The 16,559-nt window shown below is 40.8% G+C and overlaps 1 protein-coding gene and 1 long non-coding RNA gene across 4 annotated transcripts in view; one reads left to right on the top strand and one right to left on the bottom strand.

Moving 5' to 3' along the window:
* The window catches only part of LOC309609847 (uncharacterized protein), a 54,802-nt gene that overhangs the window by 6,224 nt on the left and 32,019 nt on the right, over positions 1-16,559 (bottom strand). Inside the window, exons 4-5 of one of the 3 annotated variants that reach the window (XM_082351858.1) lie at positions 14,054-14,219; positions 1,877-11,941 (exon numbers count right to left, since the gene is read on the bottom strand). The exons of 1 other annotated variant lie outside the window; for it this stretch is intronic. In XM_082351858.1, the coding sequence (XP_082207984.1) occupies positions 14,064-14,219 (156 nt within the window). In that variant the 3' untranslated portion in view covers positions 1,877-11,941; positions 14,054-14,063. Of the gene's footprint in view, positions 1-1,876; positions 11,942-14,053; positions 14,220-16,559 lie in introns of those variants that run through there. One more of the 3 variants, XR_014233611.1, reaches the window with a different exon arrangement.
* LOC309609855 overlaps positions 1-16,559 on the top strand; it is a 37,168-nt gene that overhangs the window by 6,296 nt on the left and 14,313 nt on the right. The gene's annotated exons all lie outside the window — the stretch shown is intronic.

Below are 16,559 nucleotides of genomic sequence, written 5' to 3'. Positions count from 1 at the left end.
TCCTTTGGTTTCTATTTTATTTCAAAATAACTATATTTCAAAAACCATAGAGCTTTAAAATAATGTTAAGTGAAAAAAAAAAAAAAACTCACACTGTACAATATGATTAGAATGGTGTTAAAATAGTACATTGAGAAAAGACTTTGGGTAGTGGCATTGGGGAATTTTTTTTCTCACTTTCTTAATAATTATGCATTAACTTTTATAATAAAATAAAACTCTATTTTTACACATTCTAAACACACTGAAGCAGACGCTTTGCCTTGTCATGACCATCCCACCTCCCTTTGCCAGAAACGCACTTCCTTGCTTCCCTGTAGCTCAGATTGGCCTGGTGCCTCCACCCTGACTAATGAGACAGGAGGCGAAGTCTGCTGGTGGCTCCACATTTTCAGAACTTTCAGTCTTGAACACAGTTATGTGAAAATGCCAAGCAGAATTCTGGAGGCAGAATTACAGATTCTAACCTTGAGTGGAAAACAAAAGCAAAAGCATAGACCTTTTCATGCACCCAGTTTTAGGTACCTGCATTCAATGGTATCCTAAGGTTTATGAAATTATTAGGTTTTCTATTACTTGCAGCCAAAAAATGAATATACATAAGAACATTTACATTTTCTTTCAGATACATATTTTCCAAATACTAGCTAAGTAAACTGAACTAAGAGCCAATACTTTTGATTATCTTACCCAATGGAGAGGAGTGGTCTGGAGATCAACAGAAGACTCCTCATCATGTTCCCCTCAAGAGCATACAGATGATCATCCATTTTAGTTCATTTTTCACAAGTTTGGTTCTAACAATCCTTGAGAGCCATGGGACTGATTAGGTAGGGAAATCTTTACTATGATCATTCAAAAAAATGGAAAAAATGTATATTGATTTGATTTCATAAAAGCCTTCTGCTTATGCCAGAGATACAGAGCACATGCTTAGGATGGGCTGCCATTTGATGTGCTTCGTTTGTGGTGCTGGTTATTGAGGGTGAGGAGGTGGGACCAAGAACTTTAGTGAGAGGATGGGGGAGGGAGGGGAGGGCAGAGAAGCTGCAGCAACTGGAAGCCATTTCAGAAGGAGGGTTTAAACGTTTGCAGATGGTTAGCCTGGAGGAGACTTGGAAAACGCGAGAACGCCTAGTTAAATTCTTATGGGTTCAAGGATTAGACATCCATTTGATTTGTTTCAGGTAATGCAAGAATTTTTAGAAGGATATACGTGAAAATAAAGAAGGCGAGAATCTCGATGACCCTGCCAGGCAGAGGCTAGCTTATGGGAGGTTAGCTTACCACTTGGCAAGGAAATTGTAGCTTAGAATAGACGATGGAATATTCAAGACCAGCTCCAACCCTGAGACTCTATGATCCTGTGGTTACATCTGCTAAACTGGTCAATGTAGAAGTCATTCTGGGACTGGAGGAGATTCACACGTCTAAGATGGCCTTGAGGAGTTTTGAGCCTCAAGAAACTCTTACAATAGTTAGGCTCTGAATCTTCTCTGAGGCAGATATTTGACAAGCAGTAGGCTTTAAGGGTTTATTTGTATCCCAAAGGGACCCTAAAAAAATTTAAACCCAATTCATCACTAGGGTTGATTTAAAAGAGTAGCAAGTGCTTGATGGTGAGGAGGAGGCTTAAGTTTCTCAGCTCTTGTCACTGTTTTGAATTGAGGCATTGAAGTTCTCACATTAAAAATGTGTCTGAATGGAATATTACTCAGCCATAAAAAAGAAAGAAATAATGCCATTTGTAGCAACATGGATGGACCCAGAGATTATCATACTAAGTGAAGTAAGTCAGACAGAGAAAGACAAATATCATATGATGTCACTTATATGTGGAATCTAAAATAAGATACAAATCAACTTATTTAAAAAACAGAAACAGACTCACAGACATAGAGAACAGACTTATGGTTACCAAAGGGGAAAGCGGGGGAGAGGGATAAATTAAGAGTTTGGGATTATCAGATACAGACTACTATATATAAAATAAACTACAGGGGAACTATATTCAATATCTTGTAATAAACCATAATGGAAAAGAATATGAAAAGGTATATGCATATAAATGCATAACTGAATCACTTTGCTCTAAACCAGGAACTAACACAGCATTGTAAATTAACTCTACTTCAATAAAAAAGTGTGTGTGTGTGATAACACACCTCATCACATAGTAATTTATCAAATGAATTAGGCAGTAACCTAAAAACAAGGGACAGATAATTTCAGGAATGGCAACTGGAGAGTAGCTGTAGGAGTAACTTGTTACATTAATGTTCGGTAATTTCTTGGGTCTTTTCCTCTGGGGCAGTGTTTGGGGGAAGGAAAAGAAGCAGAGAAAGAATGGAAGGAAGGAGAGAGAACATCTAATCGGACACCTGCTCTGGGACAGGCCCGGGCACTTTCTGAGGCTTCCTACAGTAAGTAGCTGAGGCCTAGAATCCATCTCTCATCTACCTGGGTGATGAATGAGTGATGGCCCATCTTCAAAGCCAGCTGTAGTCCTCTGAAATCACTGCACTTGTGGCATTAACATTAACTGTTTCACAGGAAAGGAGGGAAAATCCGACCTGTGTTGATTTCTGTTCATTGTTTGCGTTAGATCAAACTAAAGCTTCAACGTCAACCTAGCATGGGAGTCTCCTTGGCTGACCCACGCAAAGGTACAAATATTTGAAGTCACTGATGCTGTTTGGGAATTACTGCAAGTGTAATAATGACACGTTGTTCAGTTCTTAGCACTTTGTGAGGACCGGTCTCGAGATGGATTTTACTTCAAAATTACGAGGCAAAAGGTTGAGATTAAGGTTTAAAGAAAATAACCTTTGGAATTCAGCCTCCAGTGGGGGAACTGGCAAGCAAACTGTGTTCAGTATTCTTTTCAAAAGTGTCCTGAATGTAGCCGGGCTCCTAGAGACCAGGGCTTGCCAGGTGGGGCTAAAGAAAAAGAAAAATCCAATCATGGGAAAGCATGCAAACAGAAGAAGAAAAGAAAAGCCTGGAAAAGGCAACTCAATCCACTGGCATGCTTATCCTTTCCTCAGTGAGCAGCCACTGGGTCAGCCTTGCCCCTGCCCTCTACTCTCAGGGGGCCCCTTCCTCACCCCAGGACAGGCTAACCGGGTATAGAACTACCCAGGGAGCTGGTGTTTGTCTGGGGACACTTGGGTGGGGAGAGGCTTACCCGAGCCAATTGCAAGACCCCAGTTCTCTGCTTACTTAAATTCCACATTGTGGAGGACGTTCTGGTACCCCGGGTCCCAACATCCATCCCACCCCCCTCACCATTGCGTAGCCAGCATGTATGGATGGATGAGCCCTGGCTGGTCCATGCGAACAGGCCAATCCCATTTCCCTGGATCTGGTGATTGGCTCAAGGGTCATCTGAGCAGGATGGGCACAATATGTTCTTTGCCTGGCTGTGAAGGCAGAAGTATTAGACCCAGTTGCTGCTTACAGCATCTTGAAATCTCTTGAGGGAAGTCACTCTGCACATAAGCTGACACACACAAGGAGGCAGATTCATGAGGATAACAGCAAATGGCCTGAGCCAGGCCCTGAGGGAGCCGTACCTGAGGCTGACTACCTTCACGCCTTTCCCATCAGCATCCTAAACGGTTCACACAGCCTTAGAGACTAAGCACCTGGAGAAACACAAGTGTCACTGGCTGCTATGTGATAGGTGTTAAGTGGGGGGGAAAGTGTTCCGTGGCCAAAAACGTTTGCAAAATATTGAATTACACAAAATGCAGCCACTTGTACGCCATTTATAAACAAATGCATTTTTATAAATGTCCAGGAAGGAACTATTATATTAAGCATATTCAACTCAGAACCAAATGGATTATATGTTTCTGTTTTCATTTGTTTTCTGAGAACACATTAGCGTTTCGAGAAACACAGTTTGGGAAGCTTTGCTGAGTCATTGTCAGGTATTTACACTCTAGGAAGTAGCAAAAGAGAGAAGACAGTAGGTACTGGACTTGGAATGTAAGAGAGAGAAGCCAGGACAAGAAGCAGGACTGCTGCTTCCTTCCCAGACCCACGCAAGAGCTTCCGGAACCAAGAGGACTTGCTTAGAGGGTGACGTGCCATGCTGGCTGTGTACCATCGTCACCTCTGGGCTTTCTAGGACCAACCCCCCACCTCCTACCCATATTCTAATTCAGCAAGCCTGCAGGGTCCCAGACAAATTATATATATGTACATATGAAAGATAGATATAAATAGATAGATAGATGTCTATATCTTATATAAGAACAGATATGGGTACAGATATTTGTTTTATGGCAATATTGAACCTTCTCACTTTAAGAGAAATGGTAAGTAACCTAATGTCTCTTGCTTTAAGATACTCTTTAATGTTTCTCTCTCTTTCTCTTTTTTTTTTTTACTTTTTATTTTGAAATAATTTTAGACACAGAAAAGTTGAAAGAATAATGAAAAGAATGCCATATACCTTTTACCCAAAGTCCCTAATTCCTAACATTTTGATACTTTCGCTTTATTATTTTCTATCTATGTATCTATCTTTATCTATCTGTCTAGCTAGCTAGCTAGCTAGCTATTTTCCTGAAATAATTGAAAGTTGCAGACGTGATGCCCCAGTTTCACTGGAAGTGTCAATGTGAACTTACTAAAAGACAAGGACATTCTCCCACATAGTAACCACAATTCAGCCATCAAGGGCAGGAAGTTGACATTTATACAGTACTACCATGTAATCCATTCACACCATTCAAATTTCACTTATTATTCTAATACATACTGCATCCCACCCCCTTGACTTTTTTTTCTTCTATTTCTGGTTCCACTCCAGGATAATGTGTCACCTTCACTTTGGATGTCTCTTTCATCTTCTTCAATCTGAAATAATTCTTCAATCTGTCCTTATCTTTCATGACCTCTATATTTTTGAAGATTTCACACCAGTTGTTTTGTAGAATCTCCCTCAATTTGCGTTTGTATTATGTTTCCTTAAGATTAGTACTATTTGCATTTTGCCAGGAATATCATGGAAGTGAGGCTGTGTTTCTCTTAGTGTGTCATATCAAGGGACATATAGTGTCAATCCATCCCATTATTGGCGATGCTTATTTTGATCTCTGGTCATTTTCAGGCAGGTGTATTTAAAATAATAAACCTGAGGTCAAATGCTACCATTGCAACTATGAGGGTTGCCTTTGCTCCAGCCCTGCACAAGAAGATAAGAAAAGAATACAGAATGAAAAGAAAAGCACAAGAAAGTATATTTACTAAGGACAACCAGATTTTCTTAGTTTAATAATTTCCTTGATTATGAATGAGAAGAAAAACCTGGTTTTTCTTTTTCTCTTGTCTAACAGAAAAGGGTGTGTTATGGTTGGCACATTCAGGAAGTATCAAGTTTGCTGTTAAACAGATTATAAAACATGTTTATGCAATAGCAAACCATGAGATTATTCTAGGTCATGTTTCTATTGCTTACTCAGTCATCTATTTGCATGAATCAATTTTAACCTCCAAAGTTATCCAGTGTAATCCAAACATTAATAGTGCATAAGTTGCAAATGGTTCAGAGAAATGCCAATTTGGGGCTGGAAATTTCAATTGTGGAGCAGCTGTTCCAAATGTAAGTGGCACATTGCGGAAACAAGGCAGATGGACTTCTAAAGGACATCCAGAGTCCCCTGGGGGTCGGGGCTGCACCAGAATCCCTAGATAGCAGGGGCTTGGAGCAGCAATCTGGTTAAAAGAGGGATGGCTAAGGGTTGTCTTCAAGGTATAGGCAGCACACTTTTTAAAACTTAGATTACATACAACAGATCAATGAAAGTATTATTCTCTAAATATGCTTTTATACCCGCCTCATATACTACTGAGACAATGTCCCTTATACATATCAAGCAATATGATTATTTTTAGTTGTAACAAATGGCTTAAACCAATCTGGCCAATGGATGATCATGAGGTTCTTCCTGAGAAATTTCAGCAGTTTCTTGTAACAGGCTAGTGGGCATTACTTGATCCAAACCAGGTAGTGTGTCACAATTCAAGCAAGTCTCAGGCAAAAAGGCCAGACATATGTACACATATTAGCAAGCAGGCAGGTGCAACTCATAGCTTTGGACACCTCCCTCTCTGTTGCTGTGGATATCAACCAGCATCTTACAGATGTGGTCTGAAGGAGACTTGCTGACATACAGCAGGATTATACAGGCGACATTTGAGTTAGATCAAGCAAGAGGGTCCTGAATGATGTGGAGGGACCCAAGGCAAAGAGGCCCAAGACCTCTTGAGAGTCACCAAAAAATCGAAAAGTGTCACACAGCACAGATACATTGAGCAAGTTCTTGTGTTGTTGCTTTCTCATTACAAGTTTCTCATTCTGCTTATTATGGAAAAATAAGAAAATATAGTCGACAAAAAGTATCGGCAATCCATGATCCAATTGGGCATGGATTACCAATTTCACACATGTAGATACATATAGATAGATATCTACAAATAAACATATAATTTTTACAAACATGGGAACTTTGTTTTTCTTCTAAATGTATAGTCAATAGCTTTCAATATCAATGCTTATGTTTGAAAGTCAGCACTGCTTAATAAATTGGTTAACTATAACAAATCTGCTACTGCAAGGCTCTTAGATTGTTTCTAACTTCTTGCTCTTACAAATAATCCTGCCAGAGAACATCCTGGCAAAGTTCTTTAATTACTTCCTTAAGAAAAATTCTTGGAAGTGATGTTGCCAAGTGAAAGTTCATGCATATTTAAGTTTTCTTTCTTTCCTTATTTCCTTGTCCTTAAGTAATATGTGTTCATCTTCTTAACACTTGCTTCCTATTTCAGTGAGAAAATAGATGTCACCAGATCATTTCCACTATCCCCAGCACCACTTCTACCATCTTCCAACATCTGTTGCCGTGAGCTCTGCCTTCCCTCCTCTTCCCTTTGGGCACTGGATGCCAGCCCCCCTGCCTTTCCATGGACACTGTTCCAGCAAGTCTCTTTTCTCTTTCCAGCACCATCAACTTTTCCTCTCTTTCCTGTGGATCATTCTCATCAGCATAAAACAACTCTTATTTTTCCCATCTTTAAAATAAACAGAACCCTTCTCTTGGCCCCGTTTCCACTTCTAACTATAGCTCTATTTCTCTTCTCCCCTTTGCAGCAAACTCCTGAAAGAGTTGTCTTCATTCACTGGTTCCAATTCCTCCCATTCTTTCTTTAACCCACTTCAATAAGGCCTTCATGTGCACACTCCACCAAAACTATTCTTGTCAAGGTCACCCATGACCTCCAAGTTGCTGTAGCCAATGGACAGCTTTTCGTCTCATCTTACCTAACCAATCCACAGCAGCTGACACTGACCATGAATCCCTCCTCCTTGAAAGAGTATTTTTTCATGAGCCTGCAGAACACCATGAGCTCCTGGTTGTCCTTCTCCTTCACTTGATCCTTCTCAGCATCCCTTGCTGGCTCCTCCTCATCTCCATGAACTTAACTCTAGAATGTTCCAGAGCTTGGACACTTCTTTGCTGTTTACAGGCAATCTTTTGGTGATCTCATTCAGTCTCTGGGAGTTAACAAACGCCCAGATGTAACTCTCCAGCCTAGGCTCCTTCTCTCACCTGCGCTCCACCCCCAATTCCAGATCCAACCGCTCCTTGACATTGCAAATACAATACCTCCAAGACTGAAACCCTGGCCTTCCCCCTTCCCAACTGCTCCTTCTACAGATGTCCCTATCTCAGTCAATAGAAGCTCTAACTAGGGCCATAAACCTTGGAGTCTTCCTTGATCTCTCTTGGTCCCTCACGCTATCCATCCAAACCTTCAGCAAATCCTGTTGGTCACACTTTCAGAATATATCTAGTACCATACCATTTGTCACCACCATTCTGGTCTGAACCACCGGAACATCTTGCCTGGACTGTTGAAATAGCCTCATGACTGATCTTCTTGCTTCCACCTTGCTCCCCCAGAAACTATTCTCAACACAGCCAGAGGGATACCATTGAAGAACGTGCCAGGTCATATAACAGTTCTGCTCAGAATCAGACAATGGCTTTCCATCTCACTCAGGGTATAAGCAAAGCTCTTGTAAAGACCTTAGAGTCTCATATAATTGGTCTCATTGCCTTTCTGAACTCAGATTCTCTTACCTTCCCTCCTCTTGCTTGCTCCGTCCTCCGCTTCAGGGCCTTTGCAAATGTTATTCTGCATGGAAAACTTTTCTGTGTAGACACCTGAAAGGTTTACTGCCTCACCTCCTCTCAGTTTTTGCCTAAATATCACCTTTCTCTGAGCCTTTCTTGACACTTATTTAAAAATCACAGTCCTCCCACCCCATTACTCCTGATACGCTTCTCCACTTTATTTTTCTCCATATCACTACATACTTTATTTATTTCCTTTGTTGCCTAGATCCCCCCCATTAGAATCTAAGCACCATGAGATTTGCTGTTGTATCTCCTGCACCTGGAAACCCCCCAACAAGTGACAGGTGCTCAACACATGTCTGTTGAGTGAATAAATCTTCCAAAAAAATTAGAAAAGTGGGGGCTTCCCTGGTGGCGCAGTGGTTGTGAATCTGCCTGCTAATGCAGGGGACACAGGTTCGAGCCCTGGTCTGGGAGGATCCCACATGCCGTGGAGCAACTAGGCCCATGAGCCACAAGTACTGAGCCTGCGCGTCTGGAGCCTGTGCTCCGCAACGAGAGGCCACGATAGTGATAGGCCCATGCACCGTGAAGAAGAGTGGCCCCCACTTGCCGCAAATAGACAAAGCCCTAGCACAGAAACGAAGACCCAACATAGCAATCAATCAATCAATCAATCAATTAAAAAAAAAAAAAAGTCACAGGCTGGCAAACCTGTACTCTAGTAATATTTACCATAGCCAACACTTGGAAGCAACGAAAATGTCCTTCTACAGAGGAATGCACAAAGAAGAAGTGGCCCATGTACACAATGGAATATTACTCCACTAAAAAAAAAAAAAAAAAAAAATCACCCCTATATTTAAAAAGGAAATTTTATTCAGCCATGAGAAAGAAAGCAGTCCTGCCATTTATGATAATGTGGATGAAACTTGAGGACATTAATCTAAGCGAAATAAGCCAGACAAAGAAAAACAAATACTGTATGATCTCACTTAAAAGTATAAACTAAAAAAGGTGATAGAAAAAAAGAGTAGAATGGTAGTTACCAGGGGCTGGGGGTGGTAGATATGGGGAGAGGTTGGTTAAAGTGCAAATTTCCAGTTATAAGTTCTTAGGATCTCATGTACAGCATGGTGATTATAGCTGATAACACTGTAGTATATACTTGAAAGTTGCGAAGACAGTAGATCTTAAATGTTCTCACCCCAAAAAAGAAATGGTAATTATGTAATGAGATGGAGGTGTCAGCTAACGTTATGATGGTAATCATTCTGTAATATATAATTATCAAATCAACACACTGTACACCTTAAACTTACACAATGTTATATGTCAGTCAATTATATCTTAGTAAAGCTGGAAAAAAAATCACCCATAACCACGCTCTCCAGAGAACCATTGTCTACACGCAATTAAACTCACAGTCTTTTTCATGGATTCATATGTATTTTTGGTGGGGTCACTGTGTACATAGTTTTAAAACCTGCTTTAAAATTTTTGACATGCGCATAATTTAGACTTTGAACACATACCCCTACATAGCTTTTCAGAAATACCAAGTTATACATTGCTGGGAGTTTATGATGGTCCATTTTTACATCTTCTCCCCTGAAACTTGCTCTTATAGGATTTGTTTTGTATATAAGCCAACCAACATTAATAAGTGTGCCTCTGATCTTGAAATCTTTCTTAGCCGACTTTACTTTCAGCGGCTTCCCAGATTCCTGTCACCTTCATCACTTCTCACTGTGCACACACACCTCCTTCTTCCCTAATAATTGCAGGGATTCAAGAGAATGAAAAGTGCACACTCTCGATGGAGAAAATTTCCAGAATTTCAGAATCTAGCTTGTTAAAACTCAGAAAGCCTGATAGTTTGAATTAGGAGGGCCAAATGTAGACTTGTGATATTTTGACGACTCTCATAAATGATTGCTGCCCTGTACAGTCAACCGCTGCACTGTGTGACTCCAGGGGGTGCCATTGACACCGACTACAATGAAAAGTCACCCCCTGGGAGTTCTGCAATGTGGCAGCCCCCTAAAAGGTCTCACTAGATTATACTCAATTCAGTTTTAAGGAATCGTTTCTGAGAGGCTTTCTTTCTCTGGCTCTGCCCTTCCCCCTCACGATCTATTGAGCATTTGTCTAAGAAAAGCACACTTTCTATTGTGATAGTCAAAAATTTTTAATTATCCTTTTTGACCCTTTCTCTGGTGGACAAGGAAAGGGATGCAAGCCATTTGGTCCAGTAAAATAACCAGACATGTCTGCCAAATGAGTTTGCTAACAGGTCTCTCCAGGGGGGGGAGCTTGGGAGGAAAGCAAACAGCTGAGCTTTGAAACCCATTACATCTCTGGTGGGTCAATCAGCCTCTGGCCTCTTTGGACCCTGATGCCTTGTCTGCTTCATCTATTTACTCTGTCCCTCAACCCCTAACTCAAGCCCCACGTTGCATGTGATGGGTCTTATGTGTGTGAATCTATTCTTTTCTCATTGCTGTAGGAACTTTTCAAACACTTTTTAGACCTAAGAATCCCTTTCTACCAAACCAGCAATCCAACAAACACTTAACCAAAATGTTAGCAAACAAAATAGATCAAGGCAGAGCTGCTCTGGCTGAAAAGGTTCTACTTCTCCCCTGATGGGGCTCTTTTGAACCTCTAGGCCTCTTGGAAGCAGAATCTGAAAACCTGGCACCTCTGCTGGAACTCACGCACAAAGGATCCTCTTTCCTCCCACCCCTATGCAGCCCCCATTAGATTCCCCTGGACATCAGAGTGAGGCCCTTGCTTAAGGTGCAAAATTTTAGAGGGGAGCACCGAAAAAACTCAGTAATCAAGACAAAGAGCATTTTAATATAATATTTTAAACAATCAAAATTAATGCAAAGAATCCACAATGAACAAAATATTAACATGTTAGATAAAGTTAGAGACATGATCAGCAATGGTGCCATGCTGAGCCACATTGAAGCCTGAAACAAAAGGAAAAATGAGTCATACTGAACTTAGTCTTGATAATACTCTTTATCTTGATTACTGAGTTTCTGGTGTCCCTTTAAATTTTGAGCCCAAAGTGAGTGCCTCACTCCCCTCACCTGCCTCTCCTGGTACCCTTGACATCCATTACTCCACGTTGTCCTATAACTAGCTATTTCTCTTGTCTCTCATCCCTTCTTAGACTATACCCTCCCTGAGTATATAAGGACCATGTCATACTAGTCAGTATCTCCAATACATTAAGCTCATAGAAGGCATTTAATAAACATTTTTTGAATAAATGAATTGAACTATAACTACTGGCTATGGGTTTTTCCATCTGGCTCAACCTCTAACGAGCCCTGTGATTGTGGGCAAATGATAACTTCTCTGGCTTCAGCTTACTCATCTGTAAAATGAAAGACCTGGTCATCTCAACTGTCTTTCTGTATCTGTCTATAGAAATCATCCATCTGTAGAAGCCCAGGTCTCCCCAAACATTCCCTCCCTCTTAGTTGACAGTCTGAATAAGGCAGCTGCAAGCGTGGTGGTAATTTTGCGATAGAGTACAGCACTGTATTCAGTAAAGCTATGGAGTTATCTGTAAAATGTCCTCTTGGCCAGATAATTGCTTTAAACTTACATGTTGCTGGGACTGTAGTTTTAAACCATGTAGAGGGTAATTTCTCCAGTAATGCCGTCCTTGTTGGGAAATATAGGCATTGTCCTTTAATTAGACCAACATACTTTAAGAAGTACTTTCCTCCTTCAGTTCCATTCCTGTCTGTCTGTTGTCTTTAAATCTGGAGAAAGCCATAGAAGTATTTAAAAGCATTTTATGCTTTCCCATCATCCTTTGTATGTGATTGAGAGAGAAGAAAAGAAAGATAAGAATGAAGCAATTCATTGCAGGTATAGAAATACGTATCCACGGAGCACTAACTGTCCATCTACTACGTACAGTCTTCTGTGGGAAGCACCTCAGACAAGGTTCTTGTCCTCAGCGAGTTTTCAGACTCTTCCAGGAGAGAAAACATGAACACAGACGCACCCCGAGTTAGTTAGATGATCAACTACCAAGAAGGTAAGAACATAGGAGTCAGAAGAGTAGGAGAAAAGGAGGAAGCAAATCACCTTTAGGTGTCTAGTGTGTGAGGACTTAGAAATTTTATCTTGTGCAATTTTATAACTGTCTTTTTTTTCCTTTTTTTAAAATTAATTTTTCTTGGTGTATAATTGATTTACAATGTTGTGTTAGTTTCTGCTGTACAGCAAAGTGAATCCATTATACATATACATATATCCACTCTTTTTTAGATTCTTTTCCCATATAGGTCATTACAGAGTATTGAGTAGAGTTCCCTGTGCTATACAGTAGGTTCTTATCAGCATAACTCTCTTTTTGAGTTCAGTCTTACTATCTCTAATACACTAATAAGGACACTAGGCTTAGAGCAAAAGCCAATCAGGAAGCATAATTTGCTTTCCGAAAGTGTTCACGTACAAGTTCTTCTAATTGTTTGAAATGCATTACTTGACCTGGATCTGTGAGGTTTAACCAGATGAGGAATATTGCTTACCTCTTCCCCTCAGTGATGCAGGCCTTGGGTTTAGAAGTGGCTTTTATTTAACCATCTCATCCATGGAGTGTTTGCTTATTAGGATATCACCAAGGTTTGGAAACTCTCGTTGGGGAATTTAAAACAGGCCCTTAGTTTCATTTTCACACTAAATATGATTTAGGCCTTGTTACTGAGCCATCAGACACAGAGGTTCCCATATGTTATTTGGTAGTTCCAAAAGCTCTGGGTTCAGTGGCCAAAATTCCCCACCTGGCTCCATACTCCAGGATTTTTCTTTCTTCTTTCCAGGGGCAAGCTAGATGCTGGCCGCTTCCATGAAGGAGGGCTGGGGGGGGGGCGGGGTGGGGGGGGAGAGTTGCCTCCCCTCTGTCATTGTAAAGCCCAGACCTTGAAACAACAGCTTTGAGACAACAAAGCCTGTAAAACTTGTTTGTTGCTTTTTTCTTTTCTTTCTTTCTTTTCTTTCTTTCTTTCCCTTCCTTTCTTCCTTCCCTCTTTCCTTCCTTCCCTTCTTCCTCCCTCCCTCCCTCTCTCCCTTCCTCTCTCTTTCTCTTTCTTTCCTTCTTTCCTTCTTTCTTCCTTCCTTCCTCCCTTCCTTCCTTCCTTTTTTCTTTTTCTTCTTTTCTTTCTTTCTTCCTTCCTTCCTTCCTCCCTCCCTCCCTCCCTCCCTCTCTCTCTTTCTTTCTTTCTTTCTCTCCAATTTACCCTGTTGTTCTACTTCTCCTTCCTTCTCTACCCCTGACCCCAGGCAATGAGAGAAGGGGTTGAGATTTAACCATCCATGACAGATGGCAATTTGCCAGCCTTGGAATGTGGTGGTCTGTTTACCTAGGAGCCAAATGTGAGGCCAGAAATGCACACATCCCAGGCCTCAACCTCAGTCTGAAAGATTCAGCCTTCTTGTTGGGAAGCAGAGGGACTCAACTAAGCTCTCAAAGATTCATAACATACTGGCCTTTGTGCCCACAAAGTATTTCTACCTTTAAATAAGATCAGATGTATCAAGGGATGAAAGTGACTCACCCAGCATTTGCAATTTTTGAGGTAGCAATCCTACCAATAAAAAGGGGCCTTTTAATAATTTAATTTAAAAAATGACTACTTTCTGTTTTTGTAGGACCATTAGAACTTCTATTCCACACTTGCTCAGTGATATTTTTTAATTATCCAATGAAATCTTAATAGAAATATTGGTGCAGAGCTTTTTAAATATAAAATGTAAAGCATCATCACAAAGGCTAAGAATATGAAATAGGTAAACGATGGTATTCGATGGGGACTGGGGAGTTTGGTAAGTGGTTTGGATGTTTCCTCCATTTAGGCAGCACATACTTGCTTTGAGTCAAAGACATGCATGTTTTCCTGGGTCTCGGCTTGCAGGTGAGAGCATGATGGTCTGTCCATAGCCACACAGAGTCTTGCTAGCGCTGGTGGAGCGTGCCCAGGAGGTGGCCAGGGAGTCGGCAGTGTTTCTCAGGATGGTGGAACGTACTCTTTGCTATAACAGACCCAAGGGGAAGAAGGCAAAATAATTTGAAAATATGGTCCCTAGAAGACCTTATAATTTAATTGTAGGAAAAGAACCTAAATTCAGAGAACTTCTCAACAGCAAATGGAAGATTACTAATATATCCAAGCATGGCGTGGCACGCAAGGCCTGTCCTATCTGTTCCTGGCTTCCACCAACTACCGCACACCCCATCTGTCCCTTCCCCACCTTCCTTTACCTGCTCGACTTGTACTCGTCCCAGAAGATTCAACTCTGGCCTCAGCTTCTCCAGGAAGCCTCTGACACCCCAGAAGATGAGTGCGTGTGTGCTTCCACATGCCTATCTCAGCCGTCACTCTGATCACATTTTATTAGACTGTTTTTCCAAGTGGCCTGTGACCTCCTTGAGGGCAGCGACTAGGATTCACTCATCAGTGAGTGAACCCAGTGCAAGTGAATACACAGCAATAGAGAGCAAATCAACCCGTAAATAACTGCCTAGGGTTTGCAATGATGATGAAGGACTACGTGAAGCCAGGGAGAGCTTCTCAGAGGAGCGATGAGTAACGTTTGAAGGAAGTGGAACTAATTGGATTGGTAGGAAGAAGACTGGGCATATCATTTATGGGAAATGTCAGTAGCTACACTGTGTGACTCTCAGAAAACATTGTACAGGGGATTCATGAGAACGGGATTAATAAAAGAGGAAAGAGAATAGCTGGAGGACTGTGGAAAGCACTTTGTACTCTGGATTTGATGGGCAGACCATATCATTCTTTCCACTACTGTAGTCGAGAGGGTGAGCCAATGCCAGCAGTGCCCTGATCAAATGCTCACCACAGAATCTCTCTTTGGCTTATTTAAATCCCGCTGGGCTTTCAGTTTAATGCAGCATTTCCTTCATTTCCTATCTGAAATCCTTGTGCATATTTCAGTGGTAGCTGTGGATTATTTCTACATACTACTGTAAATCTATCCCCATAAATATCCAAGCTCATTCAAGTTTTTTCTTTTTTTAAGGCTGCACGTTCTTTATCTTCAAGCAAGTTCTTTAATCTCACATTTAACATGATTTGCGCATCATTTCTCATGTGTTTTCAATTTAATGAAAAGCCTTACTTGAGTCCTGCAATCACAGCAGCACCATCAGGAAGAGGAGAGGAGCAGGGCTGTTAACCGGAACATGCTGTACCTTTTTAAACATTAACCATTGTTCAGGCCTGTAGCCCTGGATGCTGAAGGCAGTGACGGGAATCTGGAATCACATGCAAACAAATCCTACCTATGGAAGACTTTAGAGCTCCCTTATCTGCCTTAATCCATAAAAGTATTACACGATATATATATATATATATATTTATATATTACACATTTTTTAGAGAAAGATAAGTACAACTAAATTAACCTATCTCTTATCTGAAGATAGCTCTATCTGATCCATGTCATGTTGAGAGAGACCAAAGTCATTCCATCTGACAGCATTTGAACTAGGATGACATCGTGCCATTAGAACATCTCCATGAAAGAAGTTTTTGTTCCATGAGGAACTTTGTTTTAGCAAATAGAAAGAACTTGATAATCTTTGCTATTTGCTGGCATAGCTTAGGTGTATGTGGGTTATCACTGATTTTATGTATTTTTCTATAAATGTGAATCATGGGAAGCAGCATTTCTATCAGAAATGGTAGGGCTGTAATCATCATCATCATTGTCATTTGGTACCGAGCACTTACTAGGCTAGGTACAGTGCAAATGACTTTCATACATTAGATCTTAGAACTTGGCACTTACTTTTATTATGGTACTTCTCAGGGTGAACTAAAATACATTATATAAGCATCTGTCTCCACTAAATTCTGCTTCCACTGGAACCTCCCGAGTACAGGGCCTGTACCTTACTCATTTTGGTATCCCAGCACACTGCACAGATTGGGCGCTCAATAAATGTCTGCTTTATAAGTAGAAATAACTTGAAGTAACAAAATCATACCTTTTTTAGAATCTTAAAGAAATATTACAGCCACGCTACTTTGATACAGTATTTTTTCTAATAACAAAATCTGGAAACAAACTATATCCCAACTGTATGGGAGTAGTTAAACATAAGCAAGGCCTAGTATAACAGACACACTTGATACACTTAGCATAACAGAAACACATTAACTGTGAAACATATTAACTGTGAAAGCGCTGCTATCAGAAATATAAATGGCCTGCGTGTTGGGAAAGCTTTCCTTCTTAGTCTCCTATTAGGCTTTCAGATCGGAAACTTCTCCAGCCTTTCTAAACTTCAGATTGTCTCTGTATTAAGGGTTCTCTTCTTGTTCACCCTGCCTGGCCACTTGCCTT

This window comes from Balaenoptera borealis (assembly GCF_965194805.1).
Source record: "Balaenoptera borealis genome assembly, chromosome: 13".
NCBI classification, from domain to species: Eukaryota; Metazoa; Chordata; class Mammalia; order Artiodactyla; family Balaenopteridae; genus Balaenoptera; species Balaenoptera borealis.
This window is presented reverse-complemented; position numbering and strand designations above follow the sequence as displayed.